The 18175-nt window shown below is 41.8% G+C and overlaps 1 protein-coding gene across 1 annotated transcript in view; it reads right to left on the bottom strand.

Moving 5' to 3' along the window:
- Positions 1-2112: 2112 nt before the first annotated feature.
- The window catches only part of map7d2b (MAP7 domain containing 2b), a 48950-nt gene continuing 32887 nt past the window's right edge, over positions 2113-18175 (bottom strand). The window contains exons 9-17 of the mRNA XM_060900567.1: positions 17012-17235; positions 16722-16854; positions 16256-16436; positions 16054-16158; positions 13338-13388; positions 13168-13240; positions 10022-10202; positions 9412-9648; positions 2113-2332 (exon numbers count right to left, since the gene is read on the bottom strand). Coding sequence (XP_060756550.1) covers positions 9420-9648; positions 10022-10202; positions 13168-13240; positions 13338-13388; positions 16054-16158; positions 16256-16436; positions 16722-16854; positions 17012-17235 — 1177 coding nt within the window. The 3' untranslated portion in view covers positions 2113-2332; positions 9412-9419. The remainder of the gene's footprint in view (positions 2333-9411; positions 9649-10021; positions 10203-13167; positions 13241-13337; positions 13389-16053; positions 16159-16255; positions 16437-16721; positions 16855-17011; positions 17236-18175) is intronic.

Raw genomic sequence — 18175 nt, 5'->3', positions numbered from 1 at the left:
CGTGGAGCCCCAGATCGAGGGAGATTATCAGTGGTCTTGTATGTCTTCCATTTTCTAATAATTGCTCCCACAGTTGATTTCTTCACACCAAGCTGCTTACCTATTGCAGATTCAGTCTTCCTAGCCTGGTACAGGTCTACAATTTTGTTTCTGGTGTCCTTTGACAGCTCTTTGGTCTTGGCCATAGTGGAGTTTGGAGTGTGACTGTTTGAGATTGTGGACAGGTGTCTTTTATACTGATAACGAGTTCAAACAGGTGCCATTAATACAGGTAACGAGTGGAGGACAGAGGAGCCTCGTAAAGAAGTTGTTACAGGTCTGTGCGAGCCAGAAATCTTGTTTGTTTGTAGGTGACCAAATACTTATTTTACTGAGGAATTTACCAATTAATTCATTAAAAATCCTACAATGTAATTTCCTGGATTCTTCCCCCCATTCTGTCTCTCATAGTTGAGGTATACCTATGATGAAAATTACAGGCCTCTCTCATCTTTTTAAGTGGGAGAACTTGCACAATTGGTGGCTGACTAAATACTTTTTTGCCCCACTGTATGCTCCCATCCAGACGACATCTCTTTCAGGGAAGACCTTGCATTTTCCAACATGACAATGCCAAACCACATACTGCATCAATTACAGCATCATGGCTGCGTAGAAGAAGGGTCCGGGTACTGAACTGGCCAGCCTGCAGTCCAGATCTTTCACCCATAGAAAACATTTGGCGCATCATAAAACAGAAGAGACAACAAAAAAGACCTAAGACAGTTGAGCAACTAGAATCCTACATTAGACAAGAATGGGTTAACATTCCTATCCCTAAACTTGAGCAACTTGTCTCCTCAGTCCCCAGACGTTTACAGACTGTTGTAAAGAGAAAAGGGGATGTCTCACAGTGGGAAACATGGCCTTGTCCCAACTTTGAGCTGTGTTGTTGTCATGAAATTTAAAATCACCTAATTTTCTCTTTAAATGATACATTTTCTCAGTTTAAACATTTGAAATGTCATCTATGTTCTATTCTGAATAAAATATGGAATTTTGAAACTTCCACATCATTGCATTCCGTTTTTATTTACAATTTGTACTTTGTCCCAACTTTTTTGGAATCGGGGTTGTAGTTAGTTAGTACCTGAATAAAAATAATGCTAATAAACATGACGTCCTCAGAAGAATAACTGACTGGAACTCATCTGCGCAGCGTGTTGTCCCTGTGTATTTCCAAATGCTATTGTCCCTTAGTCCACTCTCAGCACAGGTCTCATTGAGATATATATAAATGTATGTGTGTGTGTAATATATTTAATAGAAGAAGCAATGACGAGGAGTGTGGCTCAATAATTTTATTGTTATTTCAATACCCCAGCCTTGTCTGCGGTTCCAGAGCATTTGATTCATGCAACATTTATCACCATAAAGCAACAGATTTACATAAGAATGAGAATGAAACCGACCCTTTCCTCAACATGACCCTGAACCCTTAGCCCTGAAATGCCACCTTACTGGTCCTCAACCATTCATCAGTTGTGTTACATGAGAACCTCGTACAGATCACTTCGGACCACCAGCAAACATGAGCGTCAGGAATCCATACCACTGCATTTGCTCACATGCGAAGCTCAAATACGCCTCTTGAGTATGCAAGACTGTACTAAACAGAGGTGTTTAACAAGATAACACACATACTGTATTTAGCATATTGGAGGAGATGTTTACTGTACAGCTGTAGCATTGTGTTAATAATTTATCCCTAGCGTACACGCTGTTTCAGATTTACACTTTGCCCGGCCTGCATAGTTTACATCTTTTGCAAAGTCTTTCCTTCTTTCTTTCTTTTTGAAAAGAGTTATGAAAAAAGCATACTATAGTGTTATAACAGTTTTACGCTCGCATGACTTTGCTTACTGAAGAACTGCAAATGACACGTCACACTCAACACATATACACACAGTCAGTTTGCTGGTCATTTGTGCTCTCACAGCAAAACTGTATAAAGTTGCTACAAGGCTCGTGTACCACTCTACGGTGTGTTTACGGGAATATAAAGAGCACTACGGCTGCAAGAGTTGCAATACAGTTACTTTCCCCAGCAGTTACTACAGTGAAATATGTTGAAATGTTATTTATACCTATGAAGAAAAGGCAAAGCTTTTTTTTTTTAATTATCATCATTATTATTATCATTCACATAACTACTTGATTCAGCGCTCCTTCCTCTTTTCCTCAGGATGCACACGGATTTCTTGTGTAGAAGATTGTTAGAGCTGGAACAGAGGCACGACAGATGAAGGCCAAATCCTAAACCGTTCAACACAGCCGAGATGTGAAGTTTACCCTAAAACAAAAAAGTCCAATCAGAAACAGGTACAGTTTGTTGTAAGGACAATATATCATGCTGAAATGTACCTGAACCATGTCTGTAAATACACTCAATACTACAGAAGGCTAATATTAAATACACACAGTACTGTGCAAAAGTCTTAGCCCCCCATTTTTTTCACACAAACTTTGATACAGGTTTCTATTTTATGACTTCTACATTATTGAATCAGTACAAAAACATTTTAGAGTCCAAATATTCGTGTTTTTTTTCCAGCACAAAATTAAATGCTACAGAAAAAAAAAAAGTTTGTATCTGAGCAGCATATTATATAAGAGAGCACTTTTCAGATTAAAAAAGAAAACATAATGAAGGCTGCTGGGTTTTGGTGTAAAATGAAGAAGCGAGTGTGACAGTCAAAGTGTCCAGAAGAACTGTGGCTGGTTCTGTAAGATGCTCAGTAAAACCTACAACTCATTTCCGCATACAACTGCACTCACTGGACCTGAGACTACTATTTTTCTTTTTTTAAGCAAAGGGTCGTCTCACACCAGATATCAGGCTGGTAGTACTTGAGTCCAACTCGTGCCCTAATTTTAAGGACTCGTGACTTGACTTGGACTTGAGCACTGATGACTCGGACTCGTAAATTGGAGACGAGGACTTTGATTTTTTTCCTAATTTTTTGTAACATGCCATAATAATTTGGTATAAGATATTTATAGCTACAATGGTGCTTGAAAGTTTGTGAACCCTTTAGAATTTTCTATATTTCTGCATAAATATGACCTAAAACAACATCAGATTTTCACACAAGTCCTAAAAGTAGATAAAGAGAACCCAGTTAAACAAATGAGAAAATTATTATACTTGGTCATTTATTTATTGAGGAAAATGATCCAATATTACATATCTGTGAGTGGCAAAAGTATGTGAACCTTTGCTTTCAGTATCTGGTGTGACCCCCTTGTGCAGCAATAACTGCAACTAAACATTTCTGGTAATTGTTGCTCAGTCCTGCACACCGGCTTGGAGGAATTTTAGCCCGTTCCTCCGTACAGAACAGCTTCAACTCTGGGATGTTGGTGGGTTTCCTCACATGAACTGCTCGCTTCAGGTCCTTCCACAACATTTCCATTGGATTAAGGTCAGGACTTCAACTTGGCCATTCCAAAACATTAACTTTATTCTTCTTTAACCACTCTTTGGTAGAACGACTTGTGTGCTTAGGGTCGTTGTCTTGCTGCATGACCCACCTTCTCTTGAGATTCAGTTCATGGACAGATGTCCTGACATTTTCCTTTAGAATTCGCTGGTATAATTCAGAATTCATTGTTCCATCAATGATGGCAAGCCGTCCTGGCCCAGATGCAGCAAAACAGACCCAAACCATGATACTACCACCACCATGTTTCACAGATGGGATAAGGTTCTTATGCTGGAATGCAGTGTTTTCCTTTCTCCAAACATAACGCTTCTCATTAAAACCAAAAAGTTCTATTTTGGTCTCATCCATCCACAAAACATCTTTCCAATAGCCTTCTGGCTTGTCCACATGATCTTTAGCAAACTGCAGACGAGCAGCAATGTTCTTTTTGGAGAGCAGTGGCTTTCTCCTTGCAACCCTGCCATGCACACCATTGTTGTTCAGTGTTCTCCTGATGGTGGACTCATGAACATTAACATTAGCCAATGTGAGAGAGGCCTTCAGTTGCTTAGAAGTTACCCTGGGGTCCTTTGTGACCTCGCCGACTATTACACGCCTTGCTCTTGGAGTGATCTTTGTTGGTCGACCACTCCTGGAGAGGGTAACCATGGTCTTGAATTTCCTCCATTTGTACACAATCTGCCTGACTGTGGATTGGTGGAGTCCAAACTCTTTAGAGATGGTTTTGTAACCTTTTCCAGCCTAATGAGCATCAACAGCGCTTTTTCTGAGGTCCTCAGAAATCTCCTTTGTTCGTGCCATGATACACTTCCACAAACATGTGCTGTGAAGATCAGACTTTGATAGATCCCTGTTCTTTAAATAAAACAGGGTGCCCACTCACACCTGATTGTCATCCCATTGATTGAAAACACCTGACTCTAATTTCACCTTCAAATTAACTGCTAATCCTAGAGGTTCACATACTTTTGCCACTCACAGATATGTAATATTGGATCATTTCCCTCAATAAATAAATGACCAAGTATAATGTTTTTTGTCTCATTTGTTTAACTGGGTTCTCTTTATCTACCTTTAGGACTTGTGTGAAAATCTGATGTTTTAGGTCATATTTATGCAGAAATATAGAAAATTCTAAAGGGTTCACAAACTTTCAAGCACCATTGTAATACATGTAGAAAATTCATCAAGCTTCAGAAATGAACATTCTGTGGACAGTTTGAAGGCATCGTGAGTTCAACCAGTTTCTACTGGTCCTTGATACCTCGCTGTCTTGTTAAACACACTCCTGAGACAGCGTCCCCCCCCCCCCCCCCCCCCAATCTGAATGCTTATCTCAAGGGCGGAACTTTTGAAGGATCAAATTTATGAATAGTATCGCAGATGAGTGCTTAGTCAGCTTATCCTTCCAACTGGAGGCACGTTTTCTTTACAGGGGAGTGAGTTCACTGAATTAAGAAAAAAAATCACTGAATTAAAGATTTAAAGCTATGATAAATTAGTCTACATTCTGCGATTTAGTATCTCATGGCTTCATGAACTGTCAGCCAGCGCAAAATCTATAAAAGAACATGCTGAATAGCAGGATGTGCTGGATCAAGTGCTATTTTGTAAGTCACCAAATAATCAGGATGGAAGCCATTTTATTCCAATCAACCCCATTCAGTGTTATAATTAAAACTAGGAATGTTCATGGAGCAATATACTACTGTAGACTCCAATTTGATGTTTATTTCAATACTTGTCATCATTCTTATAGCATTGTTTTTATATTTATTTTAAAATTGTCTTGTTTTTATGTTACAGTGTATGGTAATTAGATTTGACAACAAAAAAAATCCAACTTCCTTCCTTCTTTAGTCCTCATCCCTGATTTGTTTGAGACTTAAAGTGTACCGGTACTGGTCATGCTTACAACATTAATCGCGCTTTATGTATTACTTATAGCCAAAGACGGGCACATTCAGTCAAAAAAAACACTGTAAAAGCACTTTTGTGGACAATTTTATTCCGTGAATTACCCACAGGGGCAGAACCAATAGGGAGCAGCCATTGCCGGCAGGAAGTGTACAATGGTTGATTCCAGGTTATCGGGTGCGAGTAAACAAGCAGTGTACTGTGGGTGGAGATTCGAGGTGAAAGGAGGTGTTAAAGAAGCAAAATATGGCTAGCAACTTTGATTAAATGGGTGTTAATGGTTATCTATTCGAGCCAGAGAGGGAGGAGGCTTGTGAGGACAGTGAGTCATCACATTCTCATGATTCGGAGGAAGAAGCTGCCGCAAGAGATGTGCATGATGGTAGATCCAAAATGGCTACCACTCCATGGTGTCAATGCGGGCAGTGCTCCGTCATGAGAACTGACAGAGTCCTACTGTTGTCAAGAGCATGAACTCATTGCAGACCTCTTTGACGGCTGCATTACATCCACCCCGAATCTGCACGAGTATGTCCTTCACAAACCGTCCCTGGAAACAGCCTTCATTGACGGCATGATCCGCAGGTACCACCGGGGACCAGCACCTGAAGGGGAGCTGGCGGACAGGCAAGTTCCCAGTCAAGTAATTTCAGAACACGTTGACTAAATATAGATCCAATACTTGTAATAGATCTTTATCTTATGGCATATATCTATTATTTCATGGCATTATGTCCAAGTAGATTTGCAATAGGACAAAACAATGACTGTGCATCACTACTGGTGCTGGAACAGCCCGTGAAGGAGGCAACATGTCGCTGACCATGCCTGACTGACTGACGGAGCAGTGACTTAAAACTTGTGCGTACTTGACAAGAGCTCATGATGAACGTTACATGACGGAACCATTGGTATCATACGTGATCTTTTGAAATAGCTAGTAATTAAAATTCACAACTCTCTCTCTCTCTCTCAGATGGCTCGTAAACGAGCTGCTGTGGTCTTTTTGAAAGCATGCCACTCTCTGCGATCTTCTGCCATCCTTGACGCTTCCACCAGGCTTTTTTGTGTCCACCTAGTGATGTCTTGTTGCCATGTTTATGGGGGTCTGCCTCTTCATCTCTTTCTAGGTGCTTTTCCTTGGATGATGACTTTCTCTAGTCCTTCATGTCGGATGGCATGGCCGAAAAACCCCACCTTTCTTTTCGCAATTTGTTCTCAGAGAATCATCTTGGTATTCAATGTTTCTAGAACCCAAACATTGGTTCGATGTTCTCTCGATGAGGTTCTAAGCAAGCACCTGTATGCCCACATCTCAAATGCATCTACCTTCTTCTCAATTTGCTTGGTCATTGCCCATGATTCGCATCCGTAGGTGGCAATAGCAAATGCGGTTGCTCTGATAATTTTGAGCTTTAAGTTGTTACTGATTGCTTGGCTCTTTCAGATGGGTACATATGCTTTGAAATTTATTCTTCGCAGTGGCGAGCCTTCTAATTACTTCCTGCTTACACTTTACCTCGGCGTTAATAGTTGAGCCCAGGTAAACAAATTCTTCTATTTCTTCTAATGTACCTCCTAAGTTGATGTTGGTTCTGCCATCTCTGTTTGAGTCGATTACCATTATCTTAGTCTTTCTGGTGTTTAAGAGCAGGCCTTTCTCTTCACTAACTTTTTTGATTTGCTTTATAAACTCCATAAGATCTTCTTCGGAGGTGCAGATTAGTGTGGTGTCATCTGCAAATTATTTATTCTTCTTCCTCCGATCGTTATGCCTGCCTCTGAGCTCTCTAGTGCTTTCCTCATGATGTCTTCAGCATAGATGTTGTACAGCTTAGGTGATACAATGCAACCTTGCCAAACACCTCTTCCGATGGTAAACCACTCGCTTTCTCCACAAGTCGTCCTCACCATTGCTTCTTGACTGTTGTATAATACTTGTAGCAGGTGGATTATGTGGTGAGGGAATCCCATTAGGATCAAATCACTCCAAAGACAGTTGTGGTTCACACAGTCGAATGCTTTCGCATAATGTATGAAACACATGTATAGTGGTATGTTGTTTTCTTTACATTTTTCCATGATGATTTGCTACAGGTACACTTTAAAGTTGAGTGTTTGTGCTTAACGGCAGTGGTCTTGTCTCTTTAAAAAATAAATAAATAAAAACTCGTCTCAGAAGTTTCTCCTCAAGAAAAATCTGACAACTTTGGAGGTGTGACCTACAACGTGTATGCAGGTACAGAGCTCAGCGTAAATGAGTGCACCCCCTTTGAAAAGTAACATTTTAAACAATATCTCAATGAACACAAACAATTTCCAAAATGTTGACAAAAAGTTTAATATATCTGTTTAACTTATAACGTGAAAGTAAGGTTAATAATATAAACTTAGATTACACATTTTTCAGTTTTACTCAAATTAGGGTGGTGCAAAAATGAGTACACCCCACAACAAAAACTACTACATCTAGTACTTTGTATGGCCTCCATGATTTTTAATGACAGCACCAAGTCTTCTAGGCATGGGATGAACAAGTTGGCGACATTTTGCAACATCAATCTTTTTCCATTCTTCAACAATGACCTCTTTTAGTGACTGGATGCTGGATGGAGAGTGATGCTCAACTTGTCTCTTCAGAATTCCCCAAAGAAAATAATTTCTTTACACCACAAAGGTGAAGGCTACAAGAAGATCAGCAAAGCTTTACTTATCAGTCAGAATACTGTAGCAAAAGTGGTACAAAAATTTAAAAAAGATGGAACTGCACAGAGACGTCCAGGTCGTCCACGGAAGTTAACACCTCGACAGGAGCGTCTTCTGATGAGAACGGTTGAAGAAAATCGGCATGCAAGTTCACTGCAGTTATCTAAAGAAGTAGAAACCCAAACTGGGGTGACTATTTCCTGTGACACAATACGGCGTATACTGCAGAGGAATGGCATGTATGGATGCCGTCCACGAAAGAAGCCTCTTCTAAAGCCCAGGCACAAAAAAGCCAGCCTAGAGTTTGCCAGGGCCCATGAGGACAAAGATGAAGACTACTGGGACTCTATACTCTGGAGTGATGAGACCAAGATAAATGTTTTTGGAACTGATGGCTTCAAAACTGTATGGCGTCGCAAAGGTGAGGAATACAAAGAAAAACGCATGGTGCCTACAGTGAAACATGGTAGTGGCAGCGTCCTTATGTGGGGCTGCATGAGTGCTGCTGGTGTCGGGGAGCTGCATTTCATTGATGGCATCATGAATTCACAGATGTATTGCTCTATACTGAAAGAGAAGATGCTACCATCACTCCATGCCCTTGGTCGTCGTGCACTTTTCCAACATGACTAAACACACATCTAAGGCCACTGTTGGATTTCTGAAGAAGAACAGGGTGAAAGTGATTCAGTGGCCAAGTATGTCTCCTGATCTGAACCCAATCGAACACCTATGGGGAATTCTGAAGAGACAAGTTGAGCATCACTCTCCATCCAGCATCCAGTCACTAAAAGATGTCATTGTTGAAGAATGGAAAAAGATTGATGTTGCAAAATGTCGCCAACTTGTTCATTCCATGCCTAGAAGACTTGGTGCTGTCATTAAAAATCATGGAGGCCATACAAAGTACTAGATGTAGTAGTTTTTGTTGTGGGGTGTACTCATTTTTGCACCACCCTAATTTGAGTAAAACTGAAAAAATGTGTAATCTAAGTTATATTATTAACCTTACTTTTACGTTACAAGTTAAACAGATGCTATATTAAACTTTGTCTTTTCAACATTTTGGAAATTGTTTGTGTTCATTAAGATATTGTTTAAAATGTTACTTTTCAAAGGGGGTGCACTCATTTACGCTCAGCACTGTAGGTGATTTGCATAATAGGAATAGGTACTAGTGCAGAACATCAATTTCAGCACCGGAGTCTGAATACGAGAAACTTTCCTGATGTAAATACTGACGTAGGTTTTTTAGTGGACTGAAAGCCACTGCCTCTGAAAACTCCACTTGTTTTGTGATCACCTGCTGAACTAGACGGTGAGCTTATCCATGCTCGGCCCGAGACTCTGGATGAGCGCTGTGTCTGCGGTGGCACTGCTGAAGCTCTGGATCAGGTTTTTGTTGCAGTCACCAGCTTTAGGATACGCAGCTTGTCCGGTGAGATGCAGGAGATCCAGCGCCTGGGGGTTCCTCATGAGGTTCTCGGAGCTCTCGCTGATAGGAGAGTACTCCTGCATCAGCTCATCTCTAGAGACTGGACTGAAAGATGCAGTAAACATATCATGAGTAAGGCATGAAACACTTGGGTATTGTGCTGTGACAGGAAAATAAATCAGTGATGGGATGGCATCATGAATCAGAGTTACTGTTACCACACTGAGGTTGAATATTTGTGAAAAACACATTCATTTTTGTGAAAAACACATTTCATGATTACACATTCATTTTCTTTGTTAAATAAAAAAGTTTTTAATCAATTTATTATTATTAGCTTTAGATTATACGCCACATCTGGCATACAAGTCCCTGTATATGAACTGTTACTATAGAAATGATAACACATTACTACGATTACCTTGATTAGCAGCTGCGTCATGACAGCTTCATGTTTGTTACCACGGTGACGGCCTACCTGACATCCATGGACTGAACGCCATCTGAAAGGTCATCAGCCGCACTCCCCTTAGCTTCCAGAGGCTGTAAGTTTATCACACATGAGCCAGCTGTGACGGATGACGGGAATTCACTCTTAAACTCGGTAAAAGTGGAGCTTTCCGAGGACCTGATGGACGGACCGTTAATCTGTCCAGCATCTAAAGAAATGCCAGTGTGTTACTTTGGACCTCAAACATGAAAACAGTGATGTTTGATTTCACTGTTTCACTCTAATTTTCACTGATGATTTTATACTGATTTCTCCAGTCTTGTCTTGTCCTGTCTTGTTTGCTCAGCAGGATCACTTTTTAAAGTGACTTTCTCGTTTATAAACCAAAAATCTTTTGGTTAGAGCAAACAGAAATTCAGTACCGTTTACTTTTTCTCATTTGCGTGCAAATTGTGAAACGTTTTGCTGATTTACACTGAGGAACACATTTCTTTGGGGAATGTGAATGAGTATAGACCTCTTGCATGTGACGTCACAGCCGATCCAGATTGTAAACAGACGCCATCTTGTTGGTCAAACGCCATTTTCCGCCTTCTACTTCTACTTCTGGTTCCACTTCTACTTCTGGTTCTACTTCTGCTTCTACTTCTACCTTTTCTTCTGGAAAACCCTACTATATACAATTCTATTACAACGTCAACTCCACTGAAAATCAATAAAACATAAGACGAGTGGAATCCTGTGTCCGAGTCCTTCCCTTTCAAGTGTGGGAAACCCATGATGCTCACATACACTTGACAGTAGGCTGCCACGGGACCCTGACAGGCATGCAAAATGGATTGCTGCTATCAGGTATACCGTATATACAGTAATAGTGATAGACTACTGATACTTGATCTAACTGATAATATAAAATATTCAACCATAATAGTGGATATGGCGGCGCATGATGGGGATGCTGCAGCTACAAGCTCTCCCTACCTGTGCACGTTTTTCATGTTTTTTGTGTGTATTTTTGCGTGTTGTTCGTCTGTATCGGACTTCAATATCCACTACAACCGTATGGACTTACTGGACATTGGTTTCCAGCAGAAAATGACGGTTTGTAGCGATTTCCATCACATGCACAACATTCCGGATGAGATAGCGAGACCAGCGGGGTCTCCGTGGATTGTTATCGGGTCTGGCAGGCGAAGGAGGCGGCGTCAGGAGAGGAAGCAAAAGCGAGGCTGCAGAGCTGGCCTGTTGACTAAGCTCAGAAAACAGCCACTCAAACCTCCACTGCCAAGCCTCTACCTCTCCAACGCCAGATCCATGGTAAACAAGACGGACGATTTGGAATTACAGCTGGAATTACCTTATTCTATTCTATTATCGGCTGGTCAGTGCTATACTAGATACTACTCAATCCTTAAGTGACTTACCCATCCAATGAGGATTGTTATTTTCTTGTTTACAAGATGCCACATCTGAGTCGCTGACAAATCCTGAATTTCTGTAAAGATAACTGTCCAGAGATTTATAAGCACGCAGTGCTTCACCACTGAACAGCGAGGGAAAGTTAATGAGGTAATTATACACGTCTGGGTATTCCACCTCTGGCAGTTCAATATCCACTGACACGGTCGTGAAAACTACGTCCGGTAATCGATAAGGGTCACTAATCTGTAGGTCGTTTATTTTAGACATATATCTAGTTATCTGTTCATTAGAAAAATGAGCCGTGTAGTCCGTCGGTTGAAATTGATCCATTTTGTACACGAGTGCAGCAGTATTCAGCTGTGTTGTTGACCGACAAGATGGCGGCTGTTTACATTCTGGTCACGTGACTGCAAGAGGTCTATTGTAGCAGTACTTGTGACAAGAGTGTTTTATTGCATCATAAAACATGAGAGCCAATCATGTTCCGGTATGCAAATACAGGCGGGCAAAATGCTCCTGCTGTTACACGGACTGGGTTCAATAGTCATTTTTATGTAGAAGTCCTGCGTTTATTATTTTAAAATAAGGATTTGGGTGACTTTAAATCCTAAATCCTGCCAGTTTCAATGACATACGTCTGACTGACTGGGAGGTCGCGCAAAGCTCGGAGAGGTACGGAGCAGCTCGTCTCAATTCAGATAAGAGCATATTTCATTATGGAAGTACGGTGGACTGTTCCTTTAACATGATTATGCTAATATTTCAAGTCATGTATTTACTCCAGGGCTGCAATGATTCACCACGGTGCACCGAAAATCGAGTTCACACCTGCCGTACCGATTACCGATCCATGTAGCTGTATTTTCTGTTCAATTCGGTGACATTTTTTATTTCAATTTTTACTGATTTATAAACGCACTTTTACCGCTTAACCATTACACTTGCACTGTTAAATCGATGCGAGAAAGCGATCGGCCAGAATAGAGCACAGCTTTGCTTCTTTGATTGGTTTGGGTCCTTGCTCTTGTCCAATCAGAGTAGCCGACACTTTACATGGCAATGCCGTTGCTGGGCACCAAAATGGCGGAAGCCAAGCTTAAAGATCCTTCATCTCATCTTAAATCGGAAGTTTGGCTACATTTTGGGTTTTGAGAAGACACAAAGGACATTGCAACATGCCGCACATGTTATGTTGATGTGAAGTATAAAGGAGGGTCAACTACAAACCTCGCAAATCATTTTAAGTGAAAACACGACGTGGATGTCAATGAAGTAAGTGCCGCTGAATTGAAAACTGAAAGTGTTCCGAAAGGAGAAAAACACAACGCTATGTCCGTTTTATTTATCTAGCTATTGTATATGGCCTCTTGTACAGCTTAAAACGCTATGTTAATATCGTAGTTTAAAACCTTAAAAACTAATTGCAAATAAAAACAGAACCGTGAATACACTCTTGACCATCCTCATAAATCAGTACGAGTTGAATTTTGTGCGTTTCTAGGATAACTTGCTTTCAAGCAGTTGAATCCTATCAAGTAGCTTAAAACAGTAATGATGCTAGCATGTTAATAACGAAGCTTTAAGGCTACAAAGACAGACAGGACTTGTAACCATTCTCAGAGCTTAAAACCTGTGCTTGAAAGGAATGTCAAGATGGTCATTGCTAATGCTAGCACTATAAATGTGCAGTTTAAGCTGCAATAGAATAAGGTTCTGGTTGAATTTCCTTCCTGAAATCGTTGCGCTCTCACCTGCAGACTCCAGGACAGAGACCGACTCGCGATCGATCACAGACGAGCTGGACTCAACATGCGTCTCATCCTTCTGTTCAAACACAAAGTGTAAAAACGAGCATTTCTGTGACTGTTTCACATCTCGTGCTTTCTACTGAGGATTTGAATGTATCATATCATGTGAGTACCTTTGGTTCGGTTTCAGTTTTTCTTGTCCTTTTCATGATCTCCTCAATGCGCTAGAAGGAGAGAGGGTTTAAAACAGAACAATCGGTTATGAAGAAAGGAATAAAACACTTTGGCGATGATGATCTGGGAAAATAATGAACAACAGGGTGGTGTGAAAAAAGTGGAGTGACTGTTACCACCCTGATGTTGATTATTTTCCTATAATAGCGCATCCCATCCCAGACTGTTTTATTCCTTTTATACAGCGTACCATTTATTCCACTGATTAGAATTTTTATTTATTAGTCCTGAAGAATGACAAGGTGTACTTTTTATCTGATTCTGCACTTATTAGCCACTTTAACAGGAACTTGTTTTGTTCTTGGCTGCGGGACTGGAACCCAATATGTTTTTCCGTTTTCTGTTGCATGCTGAGATGCTTTTCTGCTCACCACGGTTGTAAAGAGTGATTATATGAGCTACTATATCCTTCCTGACAAAAAAAGCTCGAACCAATCTGTCCATTTTCCTCTGACCTCTTATCAACAAGGCGTTTGTTTCCACCCACAGAATTGTCACTCACTCACTCGATGTTTTTTGTTTTTCACACCATTCTGTGTAAACTCTAGAGACTGTTGTGTGTGAAAACCCCAGGAAGGAGATCAGCAGTTTCTGAAATACTCAAACCAGCAGTCCATCTGGCTCAAACCAACCCCCATGCCACAGTGAAAGAAAGTCACACAAAAATTGAGATCACAATTTTTCCCGTTCAGGTGTTTGAACATTAACTGAAGCTCTTGATTTGTATCTGCATGATTTGATGCATCATGCTGCTGTCAAAGGACGAGCTGATTAGAGAACTGCACCAAACCACAGGTGGATGTATGGGTGCTCCTAATAAAGTGGCTGATGGGTGTACATTTATATTGTGGACCATTCGCAGAACAGTGTTACCACTTCAGCTTTAAACCAGGCTTTCTTTTTCTGTCTCTCTCACTTTCTTCAAGTTAATAAGAAAAAAAAATGCAGGTTGTCATGTTACTCAGATGCTACTGTTACCGAAAACTTAACGACTGTAATCTGTCTATATGGAGCGTCTGATGTACGAGCCCCTGTGTAAGTGTATTACTGTCGGAACGATGTTTAAACAAGGTATTTGCTCGAACGTGTTCATTTTTTCCTTTTTTTTTAAATAGTCAATAATGGGTGAACTGTAATTATTGTAAAATATATCTCCTTATATGCCTCCTAGATGTGGCATGGTGGTGTAGTGAGTCAAGTCAAGTCAAGTTTATTTGTATAGCGCTTTTAACAATAAACATTGTCGCAAAGCAGCTTTACAGAATTTGAACGACTTAAAATATGAGCTAATTTTATGCCTAATCTATCCCCAATGGGCAAGCCTGTGGCGACGGTGGCAAGGAAAAACTCCCTCAGACGACATGAGGAAGAAACCTCGAGAGGAACCAGACTCAAAAGGCAACCCATCCTCATTTGGGCAACAACAGACAACATGACTATAACATTAACAGTCCTAACATAAAGTCAGCTTCGTTGATGCTATAAACCCCCCACCGACGGAAACCCGAGCGCAAAACCGTTTACGACAACCACAGTCCCAAAGTCAGCAAGTCAACTGCAGTCCCCAGCCACAAAAGTACCACTGCAAGAGTCCAGAGCGTCCTCCAGGCGTGACCCCCAACTGTCCACATGGGGCCGCCCTCCACAGGAGTGTAGTGGTTAGCACTGTTGCCTCACAGCAAGAAGGTTCCGGGTTCGAGCCTCACGGCCGACGGGGAGTGTGTGGAGTTTGCATGTTCTCCCCATGTCTGTGTGAGTTTCCTCTGGGTGCGCCGGTTTCCCCCCACAGTCCAAAGACATGCAGGTCAGGTAAAAATACCCAGTTCACTGGGGTTACACAAGCCAGTGCATACTTAGTGCCGGTTCCACGCCTGGATAGATTGGGGAGGGTTGCACCAGGAAGGGTATCTGGTATAAAAACTATGCCAGATCAAATATGTGGATGGGGATGATCTGCTGTGGCGACCCCTAACGGGAGCAGCTGAAAGATGATGATCTCTTTGTGCTCAAAACCAGTGTGGACAGAACAGTTTGTGCAAACGTTGAAATTCTCCCATCACCATTAACTTGAGTAGTGCTAACTCACTACACGAAAAGCAATAGATAACTGATTTTATATCTCATCTCATGTCATTATCTCTAGCCGCTTTATCCTTCTACAGGGTCGCAGGCAAGCTGGAGCCTATCCCAGCTGACTACGGGCGAAAGGCGGGGTACACCCTGGACAAGTCGCCAGGTCATCACAGGGCTGACACATAGACACAGACAACCATTCACACTCACACCTACGGTCAATTTAGAGTCACCAGTTAACCTAACCTGCATGTCTTTGGACTGTGGGGGAAACCGGAGCACCCGGAGGAAACCCACGCGGACACGGGGAGAACATGCAAACTCCACACAGAAAGGCCCTCGCTGGCCACGGGGCTCGAACCCAGGACCTTCTTGCTGTGAGGCGACAGCGCTAACCACTACACCACCGTGCTGCCCTGATTTTATATCAACAGCACTCAATCCAGAGTGAGGACTCCTAGAGTGGTAAGAGAACAGCTTGTTTAGGAAACTCGGACACAGTTTAGAAGTACCGTTCGCTGTGTGTAATGCATGCTCAGTGGAGAATTCGTTAACGTGTTGGTGTTCTGCAGGAATAAAAACCTTCTTCCTCTGCAGTCTCTCTTGCTCTTCCTGCAGTTTGAGCTGCTCTCTTTCCTGCTGCTTCCTCTCCGCTTCCCTCTGCACCCTCTGGAAAGCCTCCTCCCTCTATCACACACACACACACACACACACACGTCATTGTAAAAAAGGGATGCTTTTTTTAGAAAATGTTTACGAATAAATGAGATTAGTTATGGGTGACCTCTCTGTCCAGCTGATCCTGGAGCTCTTTCAAACGTCTTTCCTTCTGCTGCTTGTCGTTTTCCTCTTTCTTCCTGCGTTCCTCCTCTTGCCTCTGTCGCTCCTTCTCTGCCTGCTGAGCCGCCAGCTCCTGTCGCTCTCGCTCCTCTGCCTGCTTCCTCTGGAGCTCCTCGGCTTTGAGCCTAACCGAGATGGCAATTAAAGGTGCACTTGGTAACATTTACAGGTGTTTCTAAGCCTATAGATTCATTAACACCATCGTAAAATATTCACATCAAACATTTAATCGGTTTATGCGGAGCGTCTGCGAGATACGTCCCGTGAACGCGCTGTTACTACAGAAACAATATTAGAACAAGTGGATTAAACCTGTGACCTGAGACGACGGAGCTGCAGTCAACATTTTCTGACCAATCAGGATAGGGTATTCAGTAGTGCTGTGGTGTAATGTAGTATACTGTCTGTACCTCTCTTCTTCCAGTCGCTGTTTCTCCTCCTGCTCCTTCTGCACTCTGGCCAGCCGTCGTTTCTCAGCCAGCAGTCTGGAAGCCTCTTCAGCATCAGTGGTTCCAGCTTTTCCAGTTGGAGTCACTGGAGACTCTGATATTGTAATAAAACATCGCACACGTCAACGTATTTCCCATGCAGTCACAAAAATCTCCTCCATGCCACCAGAATCCATTTTGATCTTCAACCAGCAACGGCGTCTAAACAATCAGAACTAAATCCGTCGTTTTTCCATCGGTCAACATCTTACCTGCATTATGTCCGAGTTCTCTGCTTGCAGACTTCGAAATCTTTTCAGTCCTTGATGTTTTCCGATCCAGAGTGCTAGAGAGTTTACCCTCAACTCCTTTCTCCTCTCCGTCCAGCTTCTTGTTGGCGTCTGCACCCGGGGTCATGGCTCTGTGCCTCAGAGGTGAGCTGGGGTACTGCCCGGGAGAACACGGAGACTGGATACGGCTCTTACATGACTTGGACCTTAATTGGAGCACAGAAGGAAGAGGAAAAAGAAAACTTTTCACCTCTGAGAGCTTTTCATGTACAAGAGGTTTTGTTAAACAAAAATTGGGCCGTATTGAGTTTTTTGTACCAAAATTACATACATTAGTATTCAAACCTCAGATGTTCAGATGACAGACAGTCGTGCGAGGGTTATGTGCACATCAAGCTCGGTTTAGTATCCTGGTTTTATTAAGTTGTGTGCACGAGGAACCACCAGAGCTTGTTTAAATATCATTAGTCTTTTTTAAATTTTCCTTTATTAAATTGTCTCTTGCTTGTACAGTACATCATATTACATTTGACAGCAAAGCAAAAAATAACATTTCCTTCTTTAGTCCGCATTTTCTGTCCCTGAATTTTTTCAGGTCTAATGTTAAGTGCTTATGTTTAAAGTGCTGATGACACGTTTTTGACATCTTTGGCGATGTTTTATAACATAAAAAGTAATTCCCGATGATCCATATATTAATTCACGAAGGCGCCTATTTTACAAGTTATGATAAAAAACGCAGCTATTTGGGCAAATTTGACGGGGCTGCAGCACCCAGGAGACGAAAGAGGAGGAGGAGCTATATGACGTCAGCGAAAGAACCTTCCTCCTCACTTACCAGTTTGTTGTTGATGCGGCAGGTGTTCAGTTTATCATTATTAGTATTTTTATTATACATTATTATATATATATATATATATATATATATCATCTCATCTCATTATCTCTAGCCGCTTTATCCTGTTCTACAGGGTCGCAGGCAAGCTGGAGCCTATCCCAGCTGACTACGGGTGAAAGGCGGGGTACACCCTGGACAAGTCGCCAGGTCATCACAGGGCTGACACATAGACACAGACAACCATTCACACTCACATTCACACCTACGCTCAATTTAGAGTCACCAGTTAACCTAACCTGCATGTCTTT

This window comes from Neoarius graeffei, chromosome 19 (genome assembly GCF_027579695.1).
Source record: "Neoarius graeffei isolate fNeoGra1 chromosome 19, fNeoGra1.pri, whole genome shotgun sequence".
Lineage (NCBI taxonomy): Eukaryota > Metazoa > Chordata > Actinopteri > Siluriformes > Ariidae > Neoarius > Neoarius graeffei.
This window is presented reverse-complemented; position numbering and strand designations above follow the sequence as displayed.